Genomic DNA, 22,964 nt, shown 5'->3' with positions numbered 1-22,964 from the left:
GACCAAGAAGTGTTTGATTTATAAAATTACGAAGAAGCAGATCAAGAATTCTAAAGCAGTTGCAGGTCATTCCCTTTCGAAAGATTATGTCATTGAAGACAGGATATAGAGGCTAAGCATAATGTACAGTTCGAGTCTCATATTTTCAACTGGTAGTATATGTAACTTATGAAGTAACGCGTACCTTTGAACTATACACGTATTCTTCCTTTTCGCATCTCTTGCATTCTATCGTTCACTCTTCGTCTCTACCAATAATTAGTAAACTGGAGTCAGATTTCAGTATCAAGCGATATAACATATAACAAGATATACACAATCTTAAAAACTGTCCTTTATAAACATCACTCGTAATTATAAAATACATTTTGATCTGAAGTGTCCTAAGAAATTCTACGCACTGTGACGACCTTTTAACGGGTCCATTAAGTACCAGCATTTGTATGTGTTATGTTGCTTGAAACCTCCGTTTTCCCTAGAGTTTTGACAACGACTTCGTCACGTTTCATTACGCTTGTTTCAAAATTCTTCCTCGTTTTCTTTCTCTTTCTAAATTCGATCGTTTCAGAATTTATATGTTTTTTTGGATAATTTCGACTCTTATACCACGATGAGAAGCTCCTTAGCTTTTTCACAACTTCTATCGCCATAATTCGGTGCTAATGACAAATGTAACGTCTCAAACGATTCGTTTGATATCAATAATATTAAACACAGGAAAAGGGGACAAACGAAATTAATTAATACGGAACACCAGGGGAACAGATAACATAACGTTCCTGAGAAACTTATATCAAATTATTTTTTAAACGCTCGCTTTCCGACATATTGTTGCTGGGCTATCATATGAGGTAAGAAAGATTGCAGATTACCACTTGTATCATAGTACACACGCATACCACGTACGTCAGAAGAATTGACGAAAAATCGAAGAGAGAAAAACAGCCAGACTCTACCACTCAAGCTAACAATAAGTCAGTGTATACAACATACTTTTATTTTCAACTATAAAGTACACATATTCACAGTACTTCGCTTTTAAGAATCTTCTAAGATATTCTCATCGTTTTAATCGCTACTATCTTTCCAACAAGTTATTACGAATTCTCAACAGCTATTAATTATTTGTAGGAATGGTTAACGTTATATTACGTTCGCTTAAGAACTACATAGAACAGTCCGAAGAGAACGAGAAGACTATTGAAAGGGGCACATATGATACATAGAATATTCACAACCTGGCAAACCATCTTAAAGCTGGTACTTAATGGGTCGATCACGAAGTAACACGTTAAAACGAAGCTGACACATTTTATTCTCACAGAAATTGTTAGTGATCGATGATGTATCTGCATAGTTCTCGACGACTCTGCGTTCGTCCGGGTCTCTTGGAACGGAAACGTTGGAAGGAGAAGCCAACGAACTTAGTCGTATTACATCTTTCAATTATCATTCTATAAATTCATGCGAATAAATCGTTCTACGATCGCGTAAATCGTGCTCGATATTGCAACAGACGAGAAGAGAATCACGCCTTACAAGGACGGTACACGATTTTTCGGACGGCCTGTGATTTCTTTTCCCAGTCGAGAAAGGTTCCCAGGTTTCACGCAGGGAATACAATTTATAGTTTGCACGAGAAGAACGTCGCAAAGAGCTAGTTAAAATTGACCTTTGCTTTTATTCCGTATGTCAGCTCTTACGATAAATCATACAACCATAAAGATGTCACGCGGTTTGATCAACGACTTAAATCGTGGGAGTGAGCTTCTTTCTTCTTTCTTGTTTCTTTTCATTTGGAGAACATAGCATCCCCGACAAAGGGAAACATGATTTATACATCAGATATTAACAATATTTCTTTTTCAGTTCTGCTGGGGAACACGAGTGTCACACGTGTTACATATTGCTATTGCAAGATTTTCTCACTTATTAATTCATTGCAGTCTTAAGTTTTTAATCGAACGTAATGCATCGTATACCTATAGGAAAATTGATTTCATTCGAAGATGAAACCTTTTCGCGGAACAATCGGATACAAGCTAAAGAAGAAAGATATTTTTGAAAAAACTTTTCTGCTGTAGAAGACTGCAGATGAATCAACGGATACACACTTTCTCAAATTTAACGCTACGTTTACCTAGCAGTTTCGTTATCTACATCTTTAAATATCGAAAAAGTGTGCCCTGAATAGAGTTTGGACCATTTTCTCTCAAGCATTTTAACAACGATACTACTGTAATGATAAAGTTGGCAGATTTGTATAATTGGTAAACAGTGTGTTACGATAAAATTGATACAATTATACGGCTGTATTTTTACATATACGGAAGCCCTCGCAAGCTGTGATATCTCGTTCGAGATAAAAGTTTGTTTAAATACTTAACTACGACAATCTTCCCTGATGCTACTATTCTATAATACTATGATTGAGCCTAGAAGAACGTTCCAACTATCGATGCTTGCAACTATACCTCTTCTTATTTTTCACGTAACGCTACATAACGTTAATCGAACTTGGTCCATTGAACGTCAGATCGCTTCGCTTATTGCTCTCTTATAATACGTCCCTAAGTAACTCGTCCAGAGGGTCGCGCGATGTCTGTTCAAACGTGTGTATCTCTACAGATAGAGAGATGCCCCCGAAAAACACACTCGTGATCGTACTCATAATTAGTACGTTGTCGTGATCAGAAAAAGAAACTGAGACTAACCCTGAGATACAAATGTGTCAGTTTGCCAGTTAGGAGAGGAGCGAAGTAAGCGTCATCTGGAACAATAAGCTGGCAAGAGGAATGCGCGTCGCGTGAAAGGGAAAAGGAATAAGGGCGAAACAAAAGGAAGATTTTCCAGGATACACGTAGAAAAACCGCAAAATAGCGAACGAAATCCACTGCTCTTGAGTCAGGGTAAAGATGCACAACAAAATAAATATTAAAAACATCGGGTAGCACAAGAGAGAAGATCAAGCGAAAGTGGTCGATTAATCGTGCAGGCATTTTGGAAGAACAAGTGAAACAAAAAGGACAATAAGCGTTTGTTCAAACTCTCCGTGGTCTAGGTTCTCTCGAATTTTCATCTTCCTCAATTTCTAGACGTTCGCGTATTTCAATGACCTTCAAATTGTTAAGCTTCCAAGTTTTCAGCTTCTCGAACCTCCTAACTCTCGAATTTTCCGATTTCACGTGCCAATTACGAACGTAACTTTTGCTAATTAGAATTCGTGTCGAGCGCATCATTAAATTTCCAAGATAGAATTCCTCTTCGATTATGGAGAAACCGGCGCACGGAAAGTTAATCGACGCGAGGGCGATGACACTTATCAAAATTGTCTGTAACAGTAGCTTCGCATATTCATGTGATAATGGTCGATTTAATACTCGAGTTTAAATCTTATCGCACTATCCTTCTTTACATGGTATAAGTTTCAGAGAGTTCCAGCCTCACCGCTTTTAAGCTTCTACGTTTATATGTACACGGACATACTTGTGTGTGCATGTGTGTGTGTGTACATAATGTATATACGTACATATACAGTGTATATACATAAAATGAGAAAAATATGATAAGAAAGGAAGAAACCACTTCGTCCTGTATTGTATGTTCGTTGCCACGCGCGACAACTGTAGAGAATTATGCGTAATACGAGGAAGCGATAATAAGTTAATTCTACAGTCTGACCAAAAACAGTCAGTCACTTAAGGTCACTTTCTTAATTATAAATCATCGTACCCTTTCCTCCTTGCTAAACCTCTATCTCGATAATTTTTCAACGCTGTTACAAAGGGAGCTAGATAGTGCTTTCCATTCCGTACTAATAATATTCTAAGCTTTCAGATTTCTAGATAATCCGTGTAATAGCCTTCTCCACTATTATAATGATGAACGTAAATTTAGCGATGAACGAAATTCTAAAGTATATGAAACAATAGAGATTATTCGATGGCCTTGAACGACTAATTGATTTCAGGCAGACCATAATCGTTTAAACATTAGAAGGTGTCGCAATATTATGAACGAGTCGTTTGAAAAAAGAAGAAGAAAAGAAGAATAAACGGCGCACAAATTGAATAAAAAACGCGACGATAAAACGTCACGATTTATGTACTCTTTTATGATTCATGGAAGACTGCAAATAATTTGAACTAGAGATTCTCTATATGGTACAAGGCAAGCACAAAAGTCGGTTTTTATGCTAGTTCCCTTCCTCTCTCTCCTTTGAGATTCGTGAGCTTTATTCGTAGTGTTAAACCTAGTAATACTTGCAAACATTATCGTGTAAAGTCACGTATAGGAAGAAAAACAGAGACGTCTTAATGATTATTGCTTTTCAACGATATTCTATTTACAAATCTTCATGAACCTCGAAGGATGAGTGTCCTAAATCTCTTTATGATTATTTGTTATTATGTCATTCCACAAGTATGAATTTTATCAAACAAGGAACTAATATTATGGTTGACTGCGATTAGGTGAACAATTTTACTTCTAAAAAATGAGAATTACCCAAAATTCACATACTTTGGAAAATACTTGAAATCTGATCAACTGCAAATCCTCTTTCAGTTGTTATTTGTGTTTTTATTGTGTTTATTTGTATTTAATTGTGTTCTTAAGAAGATAATATTAAAAACGCTACCTCACTCGTGGGATGACTTAATAGTTAAAGATATTTTAGGTATTCTCTTATCTTATTATCGCCTATTTCAGAACAGAGCTCTGCTCCTTACAGATATACCAAATTCAACAATGGAATCTGATATTCGTGCTATTTAACCGAACGCGATTAAATGGAAGATATCGTCATTAAATTTCGCAAGTTTTTCAAGAAATGAAGACACATTTGGATAAAGAAGGGTATAATAACTCAGCGTAATACGAAGAAAGATAGAGGGCAATTGTAATTTGCAAAAAGCAAAGTAAAGATAAAAAATGATAAAGTGTGTGAGATCGCGATATTTAAGTGTATATTAAGAAATCAAATAGGAAGGCGAAGAGGAAGAATTTGTGCTGGACCTGTACTGTAGGGGCCAAAAAAACAATGAATACGAAAAATAAAAGGGAGAAAAGACAAAAGAAAACAGAAAGAAGATTTACATTTAACGACTACCACTAGTTCATCGATTGAAAAAGAAACAAAAAAAAAGAAAGGAACGAAAGCTTCAGCACGCTAGAATTTCGTGTTTTTGCGCAAGAGAAACAAGTCACGATGGATCTAGGAATGAGCGATCGCTTTTCTTTTTCTTTAAATAAAAATCTATGTTGGAATTATAATACCGGACTCGTGAATTATAGTCAAGAAATGAAGAACTTGTTAAAGCAGATACGACAGAAACTTCTTTCTTAGTAGATTTCGCTTAATGATTACTTAGGCCGAGTATCGTCATGGAGAAACATCGGAGGAACATACATTTTTATAAATTGTAATCGATTATGAAATCATTCTAGAACTTCATTCATTGTTTTACTGGCGTTCGAAATAATTTTAAGAATGAAAATGCACGAAAGAATAGGAATGGACCAAGTAAAGTATTTCCACTGCTTCAAAGAAGAGGTCAATACGTTGTTAGAGATTGTAAAATATCGTGTTCATTGTAGCTGTTCAAAGATCAATTTTCACTATCATAACTTACTACAAAACTTAATCCAAAGACAATTTATATTTATTATAAATATTTAAAATTGAGATTCTTTTATTTCAGAGAGACTAATCGAAAAGTGAACAGCTGCTGGATACTATTCAGTGGAGTACAAAGGCGAAATTAAAGGAACGTTCCAGCGAAAAAGAAGCTCAATTTAAATTACAATGAATGAGACAGAGAGCTGTCGGTATACAATTCTACCTGAAATTGAAAAGGAGGTACACGGGTATAGAGAAAAGATCGCCCATCCCTGAGCCAAAATATTGTCGTGATTAAAGAATTTCGCGAGGTTAAAAATCTAGCTGTCTAAATTGGACGTCGCTTGATGATGTCTGGTTGCGAACAGAACGAAGATTTGGCAGAACAGGAGACACAGCAGGGCACCAAAAACATTCTACACGACAGTAGCAGAGCGGAACATCGCTTCTAACTCTCAGAATTATCTATCTCTCCATCGTTGGCCGTTAGGTATGTTTTTCTCGTTTTCTTAGACTTACTTAACTAACGCTTCTTTAAACCGTGACACTACTATTATTGTGTAATTAATCAGACACTGGCATAATCAATTTCGTTATGCGTCAAGCTCATACTGTACAATTCCTTAACAAAATCCCTTCCTTATGCTTGTATCATACATTAATGTACAGATTGCAAAGAGGCAGCTACGTTTCTCAAAATCTAATAAGATTTGAACGTTCGTAGCTGCGTTTGTTTGCGATATGTATACTACAAGGAGCTTCGACACCAATTACATACAGTACCTAGAAACTACCGAAACTGGATTGACTAAGTAACTAACCCCTAAGTCGTATTTGAATGCTCTTCCATCGAGAGTTTACTGAAGAGTAAGTACCATTTCCATAATTCATACGATACTTTCTAATTTCCCCTGTTTTTCTACGTGCCTTCTGCAATACAGTAATACACGATGGAAGCTCTCAAACTCGTACAATCAATTTCAATAGCATTGGGCTTGTATAGAAGCGAGATTAAATGCCAACATCCGATTTGATGCAGACCAAAGGGTCAACGAAGGGAAGTCATCGATGTTCCGCCAAACTATACCTGTCCCTCTATTTGCGTGTACAGATAATGTGTGTCTGTATGTACGTATACGTATATGTACCGGCTGTATCTAATCGCTAATTAATGATCAACCGGTTCGCGGAGACAAGTCGTTTTCATCATGTTTTAAGTGCACGTTGCGGCTCGTAATGACACAATTAATCGATCGCAGGTGAGTTAGCGTTAAGTAAGAACGTTACAACACAGATATATAGTGTATGTTATGTTGACTAGCGGGCTTCATAACGTGACCTTGGTCTTGTTCCTCCTGAACGTGAACAGCATCTTCCGGCGTCGTTTTTTCGACTCGTCGTTGTCCGTGGTCGAGTTCGAGTCCGTCGATAACGTTTCGTCGTCCACCGTTGACTGTTGTTGCGGCTCCTTCAGCGCTTTCCTGCCACTGCTCGATATGCTCGTCGTTGTCGTGGAGTTGATGCTGGTGGTACTCGCGGTCGTCGCGAACGTTGGACCAATTTTTTGCTGCCCTGATCGATCTTGGCTCGACGAATCCAACGAATTCTCTGAATAAGACGATTTCGACAGGAATGGTGAGGTAGTCTTGTTCTCGACGGCGACAGGCATGCTCGTGTCTTGACTGTGGGAACGCATGATGTTGGACTTCTCTTTGCTGGATGCTCTGACGGGCTCGACGGGCCCATCGCCGACGGTGAAATGTACAACGTTACTCTCTGGTGGTGTATCCTTCCCGGTTTCACTGCTGGACGAGTCTGGAGGAACCGACGACTCCTTCCACATTAGGCTGTCTAGTGTACCTGTAGATTAAGATTGAACTTTGTTATGCTTTGTATGTATCTGCGGTGGCTTTTCATTTTATGATAGCCTTTTATTTCTGCAAGGGATTTTAGTACGAGTGATTGATACATTAGAATCACAGATTCTTGAAGATTATAAAAATTTGTTTGAAAATATGTAAGGTTTTAGGAATCTATTTGCTCGGTATTGGAATTGAGTTCATCAAAGTTGATGGAGAATGGATGGGCTAACCTGAAAGTGCATTTGAATCTTTAGTAAAACTGATTGGAAATTGGAATAGAACTAATTGTTATATGTATGAATAGATTAACGTTAATGTAGGTCAGGAACCAAAGAAACTGAGATTTTCTTGGAAAAATGTATTCCAATATCAGTTTCTTTGGTGCCTGTGGGATATTGATTTACTGATACCATTGGTATTTCGATGAAGATATATTGAAATAACTGTAGATACTATTTTTATTCGGCCAATTGTAATTTTCATGCACTAATTAGTTAGAACTGCTTTCGACAAACAGTGTCAGAGGTCAGTTCCATGCAGAATCCAGTTTGTGGAAGGAAGAAGAGAAACAAACAACACAATGGATGATACTCTTTTATATTCCACAGTAAATAATATAAATTTTGTCGCGATGCTTTACTGTCTCGCAAACATTAGTAGAATAACGAAGAAATCGTTATTTAAAAAGCGCAATGCATGAAAATTCACGATCTATGCGATAAAATTTATGTTTGTTCCTAAGAAGACTCTTCAAATTCGTGTCACATCAATTCTGAGAAAACTTTACATGCTCCTCAGATGCCATACTTTACCAGAGAACGCAGCTTGGTCCCTTGTTCTAGCGAAAACAAAACACACAAAATCCTTCATAAATTTTTTTTTTACAGACAATCAAACATTTTATGAGTTTCTTGTTGAAAATTCTATTTTCATAGTGTTCCATATAAAAACGACGAAGTCAGAAGAATACAATAAATAGAGAAAAACGTCAATTCTTTATTGCTTCAACTGGGAAAGATATCTTTGTGTTCCTGTTTAAAGAAAATATTCTCTAATGACTTCTCTAGACTCAGTTATTTTAACAGCAATAATTCATAAATCTCATTGGTACATTTTTGGCGCATTTCAATAGGTATGTATAGCATTTAAGACTTACAAACTACTAAGGAGTTAACATACTAAAGCGTCTAACTTGAAACTTCGGTTTGCAGGTAACAAAGACAATCATATACAGACTGTTGTACAGATTGCAGTACAGCGTATCATTGTGCCAAATATGTAATTTTAATTCAAGTGAGTCACTCGTGAGTCGTACAATGTTAACTAGATTATTTGAAAGACAAAATAGACAAAAATAGAAAGACAAGATAGGAACTTGAAACATTCATAGAAACACGGCAAAATTTATACGAGTCCAGGAACGGATCATTTAATTTCAGGAACTAGCGTAGTTAACGTCGCTCGGCAAGAAGATTGAAATTAAAATTACATACTCGGTTAAGTAATTGGTCATCTTGAAACGTCTCATCGCAACTTAGATCATACAAACGAGGCTTGTACACGTCGGTTTCTCGCAAGTTGCTTGATTTATTAATTACGACATTTGAATCGCACACAATAAAATGTCGAGAGGGAGACATAACGTATGCATTGCAACAATCAGACAAACAATGTACAGATCCTCCGCTTCTCGTCTCTTAATGTACAATAATGCACACGTTTGCCTATGTGCATTATATGCGGATACATATACGTATATAGCTCAATGCCGTTGATATGCTCGAGTTTATAATAGAAGGAAGAAAAGAGCCGTTTCGATTGTCACGTCTTTCGCATGAAATCAAACCGATTCGAGAATATATTTATTACGCGTCGTGGTGTAAATACGTGTATTGCACCTACGAGTTAAGTCCTCGGACGTATATAATCGTATCTAATTTTAATTGATTCTAATCTTAACCATGACGCGGATCTCCCAGGAAATAAAATTTATTTCTTGGCATCATATTAGGAACCAGGAATCCTCGATCATTCGAGCTTTTCCTAATCCCTAGTCGCAGCCAAAGGTTTCCACGCTTAAGGCCACACTACTCCCACCAATTGATATAACACGATGATCTCTGCGTTTATTCTTCAACTATTTACCTCTTTAATCTCTAAAGAGGTTCCAAGACACCAATACTAGTAACATACGCCCAAACAATTATCCAACTCTTAAAAAATACACTGTAACATACAATTACGCAATTACCCAAAATTTTAGAGAATGTTTACTCCAAGATTTCGGATAATTGATTGCTTAATCATTAAGCGTGCTCCACAAAAAGATCTGAGGACTTATAGGTACTACAGTTTCAGGTATAATTATAGTTCAGAAGTTGATGGAAGTTCATTTTTTGCTACAAGAAATATCTGTATAACGGACAGTCGAGTATCAAGAAAACAATTTTGCTCTTTCTTAGATCTTAAAGAGCTGAACAGAAACGAGAAATCAGACGAAGGAAGTAGCGACGCCACCTCGTGGTAAAGTGATCTTGAACGACCGAAATCTTCCGCTCGGATTATAGTACAGCATAGATATGATGTATTTAATCGCCGGTTATAGCTTCAGCTAGCGAGCGATAATCGCGACGGGGAAAAAATTTGAAATTGCACACGACACGTAAGAAAACTTCCAGCGATGTAAACACGATCGTCGAATTCAGATAGGATGCTGTGCTAGCTTCTAATTCGAACTATTAATACGAAGATTGTTGTGCAACGCATTACTGCGGGACCTGGCAAAATTGAAACGTGCTCTTGGCGAAATAAGAAAACGCATCGACGATCGGTCGATTCTCATGAAATAACCGGGAAATCGTAAATGAAAAATTTCTACTTTGGTTTAACGTTTTAATAGGATTAAGCGATATATTATATTTTCGTATAGTAATATAATAGGTGATCGATCATCGAAACTTATTAAATAAAGTGATAATTAGATAGTTATCACGCTTGGCACTTGGTCGTCTTCGATATATTGCTACTAGATACGAAGGAACGAACTAGAAGGCTTATTATACTTGATGGAGCTTGGATCGTTGGACTGCGGATATGTACACACGTATAGGAAATTTAAAGCTGCGAGAATATACAGAACATATGGAAATATACATAACATATATTTGGAGTACTCGTTATGATATTTAGTAGGTGATTAGAATTTAAATGAGACATTCGATACGACTTGTTAATTTTGTTCATAAATACATTCCCAGTCCAACGATCGTATGCCTTGGATAGACGAAGAATCGAAGTCGTAGTTGCGACACAAATTAACCTTTGCAAAATGACCATTAAGCGAATTAATCATTGCTGTCATTGAGTAGATGTTCCCTAGTTTTTCAAGGAAGAAACTTACATATTACACAGAATAGCGTCTCAAGAAACGTATAAAATTCTTTCCTGAATTTTTTCAAAGTAAATTAATATTTATTTTCTGACCTCTTCGATTTTCTTCATGGCTCAGATTTTCATTTCCTTTATACTTAAATAAAAATTTCTTACGAGAAAAGAAAAAACTAAAAAATTTGTATTTTGTATGTGGAAGAAAAATGACATTATTCGTAAAAATATCACATGCTTCTGATGTTTTCACATACACATCTTTGTAAAGATTCTGGCCTTGTTCGTTCATTCGACACATCATGAAAATTTTTGTACAAAAATATGTCATGTTCTTTCATCAAATTGTTATCCTAACGTTTCATAATCTGTACGAGCAGGTAGTTGTAAAAAAGCAACTCCATATAATTGTACTGACAATACACTGTTCTTTGAATTATACTATAATATAATGTGTGTATGTGAGAATATGTGAGTGTATGTTCGCGTGTGTGTGCTCGTGTGTGTGTCTGTAAACTTACGCGTTAACAATAAGTTAAGAAACTTGTCATTGTTTAAATAATTAACACGCCGTTATAACTTGACAAATCTCGATTAGGAAAGGGGAACATTCCAATTTTCAATCCTCCCTTTTCCTGCACACAAATCCTTTCATTAAAAATTTTTACCAGATTTCACTGAAAGATCTGCTGATGCTCTTTTAACGCTACTTGCATTGTCACATGTCAGAGATAATCAAATTTCGTTCGTAAGCATTTTTTTGGTACAATGTACTTTTAATTACGAACATATTATTCATGTCACACATTACTTGATAAAATATATAAATAAATAATTTTTTACATTGATATGTAACTACTCGACAAATAACAATAACAATTTTTTCAACAACTATGACTTTTTTAAACTTTAAGTAAGTTTCTATACAATGTGCAGGATCAATAATATACATAAAAACGGGTTAGAAAGATTTGATTATGTTGCTTCTTTAATCTTTTTTGGAACCATTAAGTATAGTTTCTTCCACCCCTAGAATCAAATGATAACACAACATAAACAAACAATAACCTAAGAGAAACAAAGAATATCAAGAAATATTGTATCTTATCACAAGAAGAGCAGCTAAAATTGTTAATTCAATAATTCAAACATATAAAAATATATATACACTTTCTTTGTACTTTCTTTGAACAAAGTTTTATAAAATCGGGAATTAGTTTGAAAAAAGCACAAAAAATGATATAAGCAATAATAAACAATTTGAGCAAATTTTTCAACAAAAACAACGAGACAACAACATTTATAGCATGATTTAAACAACACTTTATGTAAAAGACACAAGACAATAACGTAATCAAACTTCACAATGTACAAAAATATATTTAAAAGAAAATGACCATAAAAAAAGTCGCTAATGTTTTTAATGTTTTAATGTAAAGCTTTTTTTAAACATAAATCTTTTATAAGATTTTTGTATTCTTCAAATATTTTCTAACATTTGTAGAAACATGACATTAGAACATCTTCGTAATGTGTGACATTAGCCATCTGCTTTCCTAGAACCAGTAACATCTTTCATAGAAATCATAGATGCATACGTTCGTATTTACGATTTGCAAAAACTACTTTTTTGTATCAAAATGAATCTTAAGGCATCGCGTGAATTTTTTAAATTTATATTTTAGTAAAAATTTGATTTCAAAATCTTTGATAAGAAATTCTTACGAAGAATAACTTATCCGTAATTTCATTACAAACTTCTTAAACAGTTAGCAAAGTACATATCGTAATTTAGTTTTCACGAGTACCTACGCTGGAAACCCGAAGGTTTGATTAAGAGAAATTAATGTCACAAAAAGAACCCAAACTACTACTATTAGGACGACAAAAAAGTTAGTAAATTATTGATCTCGAAAATATATCTACGTGCGTAAAAAGAGAGAATAGAAGATATTTAGATATTGTAAGTATCATATCAAAGTTACAATAGTATTTACAAATTGAGCATTGTTACTATCAATCTAAATGCTCGTGGAAGTCCGTTTCCAGCTTACCTGCGGCACCACATGTTGAAGGCGAGTAAACTGAACTTGCTTCGTCGTCTAAGTCATCTTGGCTACTGAGTCGACCTGTAAACATGAATCGCACGCATGATAAATTATTCGCGTTAATTTATTGTATCCAAATTTTTAAAACTGAAACTTTATACGAATATCAATCATCAATTAAACCAAGATTCACAAATAAAATACAAAAATCATTTTTAAATTATTAAATATTTAAAAGGTCTAAGCACTAATCACTAAACAATTTTGTATCGTCATAAACGTAAATACCTCTGAGTCCAAGACCTCGACCGTTAGGAGTTCCTCTGTATAGAACAGTTTCTAAATAACTTAGACCATTATTATTTATTATATTAAAGCCACATAGCAGCTCAATTTGCTTCCAACGATGTACTCTTTCTTGCAATTCTACGGTGACTTCGTTTAGAGCAGTTCTTGCCTCAACTATACTTTTGTCAACTTCATCAATCGATTTTCCATGAGTTGAAACAAACGCTCCTACTAAACTCGATCGTTTTTTTCGCAGTTTCTCGCACTAGAAATAACATTACGTACAATTAAATAATAAATAATGAAATTGTAATGATATACAAAAGTAATTTAATTGAGAAAAAATGTATCACTTACTGCTTCTCGTGCTTGTTGCAACTGTTTCTCTGCAGATATCTTTTTCTTGGTATATGCTTTATTTTCAATTTCGTGAGTTAATTGTAACCAATGTTGTAATCCAGAAGGAGGAGACCAACATCTGTCTTCGAGTTCGCCCTCTGCTCGTTGCAATTCAACTTTTAACATCTGTAAAGTCCAAATTAATTACACTTTGAAGGAACCTAATCCTTAAATTTTAAATGTAAAAATTTATGGAATATTTACTTCGATTTCTGCCTTTAATTGAGAAACTTCGAGATCGGAGTAAGAAGCGTGCAATCCTACACTTTCGTCTTGTAAACGTTTCTCTAAGTTTTGTTTCTCAGTAGTTACACTTTCTTGTTCCATTCGTGCCCTCTCCAATTCTTTCTGTAAATCGTAAAACATAACATTAACGAAGATTTAATGCGTTACTAAGACTTTAAGAAAAGTAAAACATACTTGCAAGTCCTCCAATGCCAATTCTGCTTTATGTAAACTCTCCATATCCTTCATCATTCTGTGGAGATGTTTCTTTGAGTCTTGCCTCTGCCGATATGCATACCAACATCCTATACACACTCCGAAAAACAATGTTATTAATACCGTATCTTTGATGCCATGTCCAGTATCTATAACAAGATATTAAATAATTATGGTAAACCAGTCAAAAAATTTTTAACAGAAAAATGATCTTTTAATAATTGTTTACCCTTTGGTGGCCCAAAAAGAACTACATCCATAGCTTTTAAGGCAATTTTTTGTTTATGAATGGGATCCTTGATGCCTAACACATTACTTAGGTATTGCATATTGTTCACAGCCAATCTATACATAAAGTAATAAATATTTTGCTATTAAAACAATTGTTACAGTATCAAGATGATGTACTGTTTAAAGAAAGTGACCTTGGAAGTGTAGCACCAGTTACACGGTGTTGTATAAAAGTAGGAACATATTGTGGAAGATCTACACTAGAAGCTAACCATTCTGATGTTTGTTCTATAGTCCAATTATGAACCTATAAAGAAATTATTAATATAGTAAGATATCAAAAAAAATAAAAGTTATTTAAAGAAACAATTATATTTTAGACAATACCTCTGACCTTAGCCAGGCTTCCCAAAGTTCTCGAACACTAATATGCATATCATCATTATGATGGAAAGCCCTCTGTCTCCTTTCATACCCAGCTTCATATTGTAACTCTTCTCTTAAAAACTAAAAGAAATACAAATTGCTTTTTATATCTCATAATGTAGAAGGAATTATAAGTAAAAATTTATTTACATCATCTGACTCTGTAAGATCCACATTTCCATTGGCATCATCGTCTAGTTGACTGTGGAGTGATTTGATAGCTTCTAAACCTAGTCGATCATGAGAAGCCAGTGTAAGACAAGCTAGGTCATCGTTACAAGTATCGGAACCTGTAATAAATTAAACAGCCTACGTTTGATTGTATGTGTTTATGATTACATGTAGTTTGTTTACAAGTGCCTTTTTTCTTTAGGGCTATGATTATCCTGTTAACCACGTGTAAGAAGCTTTTTGTCCAATTATTATTAATGTAGAAATGTCAATTAGAAAGAAGTATCTTGTTAATAGACATAGAATAAGTTTACAATAACAGTTCGTTACTATTGAGTCAAGACTAATCTTTGAATGATTAGATCATTTGTGAAATTTATCATCTGCAATATGAGCTTTTATCATAAACACATTTGTATCTCTTTTACAACAAAATCATCAAATTAAAGAAGAAGGCCTATTTTTTTAAGTAAGCTTTGTAAATGTAAATATCTTTAAATAAAATGATATAGCAGACAAAACTTATTTTCTTTTTTTTTTTCTAAAATTAAATATTAGTCATGCATATACATGCTGCCTATTTACACATACATACAAAAGATTAAAACAAAATATTAATGAAACAAAACAATAAATAATGGTATAAACTAATGGTTTAATTTCAAAGCAATTTGGAGTATCTTATAACTAATCATTAATTAACCCTCCAATTATCATAGCTCAGATTATAATGCAATATGAGAAATTTTTAATTTCTATCTTCATTAATAAACAATAACAGAAGAAAAAGAAGAAGAACAAACATATTTCTCAAAAATATATTTTGAAATACATGTAAAAATTACTTTTGATTTCATAATAAAAAAATGGACATGATAATACAAATAGCAGTATATTACATCAGTATATAATTTCAAATACATATAAAAACTTAAATATCAGAAAAATATTACTAAACACTACATGGACCATATATAAAATGTAAACTGTACACATAATTCTTCTTGACATTATAAAGACAAGACTATGCAAGAAAGCAATTATACAACTAACAATATTATGACTGAACATATTAAAATAAATATTAAACTTGTCACCAGAATACAACAGGAACTATAAGCTGTCAATGCATTTACAGTGGCTCATAAAATATCTTGTAGCTTCTATATATATTTTCAGATTTATTTCAAACTTTAGCAGTATAATTATGATAGTCTGACCACATTGCTAATGAAATCTTTAAGTGTTTCAGTATAATAGCACATCTAATATATTCATAAAAAATTTTTACAAATATTTGAATACTTTTGTGAGCTACTATAAGTTACAGAATAAATGAAGGATATTTTTCATGGGCTATGCATATTGGAGGGTTCGGACAACAAGAAAAAAACAGATAGCGGATTTTTATGGACGTAATTAAAGAAATAAAAGTTAATAGGGATTTATATTACCCGTTAAAAATTATAACGAATATTTCACTCTAGATATATCATACATTTTTGTGTATTACACACATTATGTGCATTTTTACATTTTCAAGTTTTTCATGAATGTATAAAAATCCGCAGTCTAGTTTAAATAATAGAAATAAAACTTACCAGCTTCGTGAGCAACGGCTTGCGCTAATCCATCGGTAAGTGTCGCGGAGAATGCCGTAACTTTGGAATGTGAACTTCCAGTTGAACCAGATTGAAAGTTCGAGCTCGTGTCGAGTGCCCCGCCGCTGGCATCTACCGTGTTCCAACACCAATACGACAAATGCAGTCCAAACAGTACAATCACATTGGTTATCACGGATGATCGCATTTTAAGGTTAGATACACCTTGTCACTGACACCTCGCGCCACCCTTGCGCAGTTGCTACGAGTCAAATTAAAAACCGTGTAGCTTTTGGCTCGTTGTCACCTTTGACGTAGACCCGCAATAGTGAATATAACCAAGGTTACAGTTATCAAAACCGGGATAGCAATGGAATTTGTCGAGTGCATAACACGCGTGACCGATTATGATGTTACAGCGGGCTTAGTAACTGAGTGATACACTGTCGTTATTTGCCCCATCAAGGCGTCGGTCAACGTCCGAGATCTCTTTAAAATAAATCAATTGATTTATTAATTAAGTACACTACGCTCCTCTGCTCTGTGCCTCGGGTTTTCCTATCAAGGCCACCGTCCACGAACAACATCATGGAAAATCGTTCATTTAGATTGGACACAGCAATGCACTTTTCTGCACGCAAAAAACTGAAAAATTCAATTGGTCCCGTGTGCGGTTATTCGCGTGATTTTATTGGTTAGACGTTGCACTTATGATACGAATTATTCCCAGCGCCAGCGCAGCGCGAAAATCATTTGTAAAATGTCTTTGACCAAAACGAGATGATTTATATGATATTAGCGATATTAATGGGCGTTTCAATCTCGATTTCGAATATTTTCGTAGCGATTCGATATTTTTTTAATACTGTCGAAATTCGAATTTCTTCGAATAACTGATTTGATATTTCAAATACTTGAATCTTGATAAGTCTTGTGAATCTCGATAGGATTCGTAATCTTCATAAAAGAATGAATATCTTATATGTCATACTTTATATCTTATATGTTATATATTATATATTTTATATATATTATGTTTTAGATCTTAAATGACTGTCAAGTTTTTTAAAAGTTTTAAGTACCGAGTCATGTCTAAAGCAATTCAAATTTTTCATTACATGCAAATATGTAAGTACTTACATATTGTCAATACATGACAAGACAAATTTTTCGAAGTTCTCCCGACACGAGTTGATTAATTATTTTAATTAAATATAATTCTTTCGATGATTTTACTATATATATCTTTATAACAATGTAGTTAAATATTTATTAATTTTTAGATGTTAAGTACAGTAGATTTAAATATCCAATTTGCTCGAAAACTCGCTTAGAATTGTGTAGTTTGGAAGTAAGCACAGTGTGTGCATCTATCGTGTTTGTTGAGCTAAATATCGTTAGATTTTCATAATTACGTAATTTTTGCAATTACATTGCGTTTATGTTTACAGAAAAATTAAATCCTTCTTAATCACATTAATCAGCGTCGGAAAAGCTCGTGTTTACGTTCGAGCGTAAGTACGAAGATAATTACGTTTTAACGTGATTTAAACACATTAATAAATCACCATTACGTTTGTTTCTCGATAGCCTAATTATGTTAAAATACAATTTTTATAGAATTTCTCGACGGAGTTATGTTATTAACATCATAAATCGAAACGGAAATATTTTCGTCCGTAAATCTACTTCGATTTACCGATGTGCTACCTGTTCTAATGAGTTGTAAAATTCGTACTATCTAAGCGCCTCGAAACTGGTTAAGGTTGTTACCTAAAATTTGTCTCGTGAGAACGTTAAAATGGAAAATAACGCGAAAAATGAAGATTGTGAAATTCAGGGGATTAATATAGTGAGCAAGAAAGAAGACAGTTCATCCCAAACTGTACAAAATTCTTCAGACGCAAAAGTTCCCGTGGATTCTAAGAATACTCAAGTTCGTGTTGTCCGAGGAACAAAAAAGATAAAATTAGACGTTGGTGATGGTAATAACTTGGAAAAAAAAGGTTCGTATTTGTATAATCAATTGATCATATAAATATAGTAATCGAAAGAAATATTAACAACTGTATAACTTCTTAATTAAACTCCAATATGTTATATAGTTACAAAGATTTGTTTGTAATTTAATAGATTCCAAGGATGAAGAAAACAATACAGAGGTGAAAGTAAAATCTTTGAAAAGATCTTGTGAATTATGGTCCATGGAGGATAAAAATACCTTTTTCAAAGCTTTAAACGAGTATGGAAAAGACTTTGATGCTTTACAAAGTTATTTCTTGAGTCAGGGAAAGAAAAAAGGTTTACCAGATGTTGTGATAAAAAATAAGGAACAGATTAGACATTTTTATTACAGAACTTGGCTAAAAATATCGAAGCACCTAAAATTTTCAGAAGGTAATTGTTTAATGTATTTTTACACTTTAGTTTTTATTTTAATAATATAATTGTTTTGTTGTACAGATGTAAAAAAAACTTCGCAGGAATTGTATGGATTAATTAATTATGGTGAACTTAGAAGAAAGTTACCACGAATATATGAAAAGGTACAGTTGAAATTAAATGAGTTGGTTTATTGGGGTTCAACACAAGTCAGACTTAGAGGAAGAACTATGAGAATTAAAACACCTATATGTAGAGCACTGAGAAAACTGAATCAACTAGAAGGTATACTTAATCAATAAAATGTAAAATATAGTTCATGGAATTTAATAATATTTCATATAACAATTATAATATTTCTATAGATTGGCAAGAAGAAATTAAACTTCCCCCTAGGATAACAATAGAATTAAGGCCCCGTAATAATATGGCATGGTGGCAAGTGCAAGCATCTTCGATGAATCCAAGAGTACGCACTCTATTACCTATACAGAGACGTTTGTCTAGTTTATTAATATTTCTGCAACAAAGATGGAGACCTGCAAAGTATAACACAGTATCCTTACTTCAAAATAGATTACCAATATTAATGTATCTTGCTTTGTATCGAATAAGAAAAAGAGTATTGAGAAAATTCCTATACATTTAATGTAGTTCCCCAATTTAGAAAATGCAGTTGCTAATGAAATGAAAGATAATCGGTTATTACGAGTAGCACCACCTGAAGGGAGCAAAATTGCTTTGCCAATGGTGAACCTTGGAGAGTATCTAACCAGCAACAGTGTCAGTTTAAATTCTTATGAAAAACGTCTAGGATTGAAAAGTTCCAGAATGGACCTATTAGGCTCAGAACAATACATAAAAGGAGTTGGAAAGAAAGGAATTAAGAAAAACAAAGTAGACAAAAAATGCATGAGCCGTACAGAGGATAACTGTACCATGCCGGACAATAATAGTGATATAGATGCAATAGAATCTAGCAGTAATGTTGCAGAAAGGCCGTCGACTGTTAGTAACACTGAAAAAGCTAATCCAGAGCAAAAAACAGAATTTAACAGATTTCCGGGAAGGGAAACTATTGAAAGAATTCGGAAGGGATGGAACATCGAGGAAGCAAACACCATTACTGTGGGGGACCTCTTTTTGATGGTACACGTGTTAACCTTTATCCGAGTTAGCTTTAAATAAAAGTTGAATACTCCGAGTTGTCCTACATTTTTAAAATTTTTCAGTTTGGTCGCGAATCGAAAGTTACGCTGGAATATTGGTGGGACTGGAATCATCGGGAACAACACGTTGTAGAGTCTACATCAACAACTTTACGCGATGATAATTTGTGTCTTACCTTGCAAAAGCTATTATCTATAGCAAAACATAGTTATGGCACGAGTAAAGTATATGATAATACTTCTGGAAGTAATGAAACTGTGATTTCCTCTCGAATACTTTCGACGAAAGCATCGACCTTTAAAAGACCTTTAATTCCACAAACTTATCAAAAGATTGGAACACCAGATGCTTTCAAAACGCAGTTAGATGTTCGTTATCGTTTCAAATTCAATATTTCTTTAAGGAATTCAAAAACATTTATTATAAAAATGTGATTTTGTTTTTTTAAATGCAGAAGTTTACAACACGTTTCAGTAAACGAGGTAGAACCGTGCGGCAAAAAAGTCTTATTGTACAAAGAGTATTGCCAATAATATCTACTACAAGCAATGCACCAGAAGACGTAACTTCTAATAATCAAGAAGCAAATAAAATAAATGACCCTCCTATAAATAATGATGATCAACAAAATGATAAATCGCCATCCATAATTATAAATGTACCACAGGAAAAAAATTTTTTGGATGAACTTGAAGCAGCAAGAGTTCCGAAACCTACGAATTCCATTATAACAAGCGCAACGCAAATACTTAAAGAGGGAGAACATCAATGGTTGAATAGTGAGGTAAATTTCTAAGGTTGATTTCTAGAATTTTAAGCAAGAAATATTTTTTCTTTTACTAATATTGAAATTAAATTACAGGTAGCAGATTTTTCATTAAGTAGTTTCCTAGGTCAATTAGAGTCCCCCATGAAAATCTCACAGAGAAGTCAAAATGAAAATAATATAGAAGATAGTCGACCATCGTCCGATGTAAGTATATATAATAAAATTAAAAAAGATTGATCTATTAATATTTTAATCTATATTAAGAATGTATTACAGGTCGTTTCACATATGCAATGCTTGATGGGAGAGAGTAGCGTTGATTATATGGCGAAATTTGCAAACCTTGCATCGCAGATAGCATCTGACGATAACAAAAAATAAAAGTATAAATAATTGACTAGTTTTGCACTAATTTTCATATGAGCAACTATCTAAAATTATGTAAATGTGATGATACATGAGAGCATGTAATGATATTTAGACTGATTAATTTATCTCTTTGATATTGGCTTTTACAGTCGACTGTTATAATAATACTAATACTAATAATAATGATAACGAAAATAATAATATATGGAAAATAAAGTAATTCATATACATATACAAACTTCCTGTATGATTTCACTTTTCTATGATTAGCAATTTATAAAGTATGTATTATATATATATTATTTAACACTTTGTTCAGCATAAAATGCTTAGGCATATCTATTCTGAATATTCATTAATTTTTTATTGTATTTTTTTCTATGATACAGGATGCAAAATTAATTTATATAGCAAGTTCAAGTTCTTAATCTTGCATCAATAATTCATGAATGTTCATAAATATTTCATCCTACGTTTGATGCTAAAGGTTTATTGAAAACTGCACAAATGCGGGAGGAATACGTTTATAGGTGATATTTAGTATCCTTATTTAACCCACAAAGATGACGCGTCATCTGTTTATGGAATCATTTAGGCTAGTTCTCGTGTATGACTATCACTATTGCGTTGCAATCTCATGTAACTAATTAAGTATGTTGAAAGAAAAAAAACAAATCCCCGTTTATAACTTCCTTAACTAAAAGAAGTAACAAAATCCAGGTATATATAAACTCCTCCTATTTTTCTCGTATCATAAGTTCCACTAATTACGTATATATAGAATGTGAGAAAGATGAATGTGAGTACTTACATACTATTGGAATTTGTTTAACACCGCCTATTATTACGAACGGACAGCGTTAACCTTATACAGATTTTCCATTATTAGAAGTGCTTTGAAATACTTAAAAATTTTTTTAATATAAATTTCCTTAACGAAAACAATATCCGCGAGTACTTACAACTTGCATTACAGAACTGTGATCAAACACTGTCTAAGCTTATGACTTAACAATGGAAAAAGAATCTTTATCTGATGATGATGTAGGAAATAACGGTCATTATAATACTACTACAATCATTGTGATATTCTGAAATATGTACGAAAACGCTCACCAGCTGTATATTTGAATACCAAAATTTTAATTAAAGATTAAAGAGAAAGAATAGAGTATAGATCTATTATGATTGTTTATTAAAGCAATTTTCGATTAAATTGAGCATGTTTGAAAATATTGCAAATACGCGCCTAGGACATGATAGGAACGATAATGAGCCGAACACCCCAAGGAGACACATATTCTTGGAAACGAAGCCTATAGTGTTTTCGACGGCGTATTGCGAAACAGACATTGTGAATGATTCATAGTGCCCGCGTCCACGTGATCTTATGCGCACGCACCTATCAAGTATTTGTTATTTGCAGATGTGATTTTCCCTGGACGTAAGCACCTTCTTTGAGTGAACTGAACTGGTTTCACTCATCTCATCGATCACAGAAGAATAAATCGTTAACTATCTATGCTTTCTTTCCAGAAAAAAATGTAACATACAATTACACATAAAAATTCGCACACAAATAATATTTGTTATCTTTTCCTTTAAAGTCATAAACATAATTATATGAATGATTGGTATTGATAAACTTTAATTTTAAAAACGAGTTTAACCCAACTGAATTTCCTATTGGTTTTTCTTTTATCTTTTTTTTGTCGTACAACGTACGACAACATACGTAATATTTTTTATTTTGGAACTTGCACGTAGTCAATGACGTTAGTTAAGTACTTTTGATTTTTATCG

General features: G+C 33.6%; 2 protein-coding genes and 1 long non-coding RNA gene across 9 annotated transcripts; 2 read left to right on the top strand and 1 right to left on the bottom strand.

Annotated features, from left to right (window-relative positions):
* Positions 1 to 1,658: 1,658 nt before the first annotated feature.
* Positions 1,659 to 22,105, bottom strand: LOC117241863 (stromal interaction molecule homolog). 6 transcript variants are annotated; one of them, XM_033508092.1, is made up of 12 exons: positions 21,973 to 22,105; positions 16,472 to 16,733; positions 14,850 to 14,989; positions 14,661 to 14,780; positions 14,468 to 14,580; positions 14,272 to 14,387; positions 14,022 to 14,191; positions 13,806 to 13,949; positions 13,560 to 13,727; positions 13,203 to 13,467; positions 12,921 to 12,995; positions 6,948 to 7,480 (listed from the first exon to the last, which is right to left on the bottom strand). In XM_033508092.1, the coding sequence occupies exons 2-12, from the start codon at positions 16,677 to 16,679 to the stop codon at positions 6,948 to 6,950; spliced, it is 2,052 nt and encodes a 683-aa protein (XP_033363983.1). In that variant the 5' UTR covers positions 16,680 to 16,733; positions 21,973 to 22,105. The 6 variants fall into 6 exon arrangements, with proteins under 6 accessions (XP_033363985.1, XP_033363984.1, XP_033363983.1 ...); XM_033508091.1 differs by having other exon boundaries at positions 16,472 to 17,116; positions 21,973 to 22,098; XM_033508094.1 differs by lacking the exon at positions 21,973 to 22,105 and having other exon boundaries at positions 1,659 to 7,480; positions 14,850 to 14,929; positions 16,472 to 16,801.
* On the top strand, positions 17,028 to 21,351 carry LOC117241862 (protein cramped). 2 transcript variants are annotated; one of them, XM_033508089.1, is made up of 12 exons: positions 17,028 to 17,165; positions 17,514 to 17,599; positions 17,923 to 17,985; positions 18,092 to 18,477; positions 18,605 to 18,868; positions 18,935 to 19,138; positions 19,219 to 19,409; positions 19,508 to 20,002; positions 20,086 to 20,391; positions 20,478 to 20,807; positions 20,886 to 20,996; positions 21,069 to 21,351. In XM_033508089.1, the coding sequence occupies exons 4-12, from the start codon at positions 18,273 to 18,275 to the stop codon at positions 21,171 to 21,173; spliced, it is 2,211 nt and encodes a 736-aa protein (XP_033363980.1). In that variant the 5' UTR covers positions 17,028 to 17,165; positions 17,514 to 17,599; positions 17,923 to 17,985; positions 18,092 to 18,272; the 3' UTR covers positions 21,174 to 21,351. The 2 variants fall into 2 exon arrangements, with proteins under 2 accessions (XP_033363980.1, XP_033363981.1); XM_033508090.1 differs by lacking the exons at positions 17,028 to 17,165; positions 17,514 to 17,599; positions 17,923 to 17,985 and having other exon boundaries at positions 18,307 to 18,476; positions 18,603 to 18,868.
* On the top strand, positions 21,627 to 22,790 carry LOC117241872. Its single transcript, XR_004495132.1, has 2 exons — positions 21,627 to 21,881; positions 22,588 to 22,790. It is a non-coding gene; the product is annotated as an uncharacterized LOC117241872 (long non-coding RNA).
* Positions 22,791 to 22,964: the final 174 nt, after the last annotated feature.

Source organism: Bombus vosnesenskii, unplaced genomic scaffold, assembly GCF_011952255.1.
Source record: "Bombus vosnesenskii isolate JDL3184/JDL3185 unplaced genomic scaffold, Bvos_JDL3184-5_v1.1 scf7180000016261, whole genome shotgun sequence".
In the NCBI taxonomy this organism is placed as follows: Eukaryota; Metazoa; Arthropoda; class Insecta; order Hymenoptera; family Apidae; genus Bombus; species Bombus vosnesenskii.
Note: the sequence above shows the minus strand (reverse complement) of the source record. Positions and strands in the feature narration are given on the sequence as shown.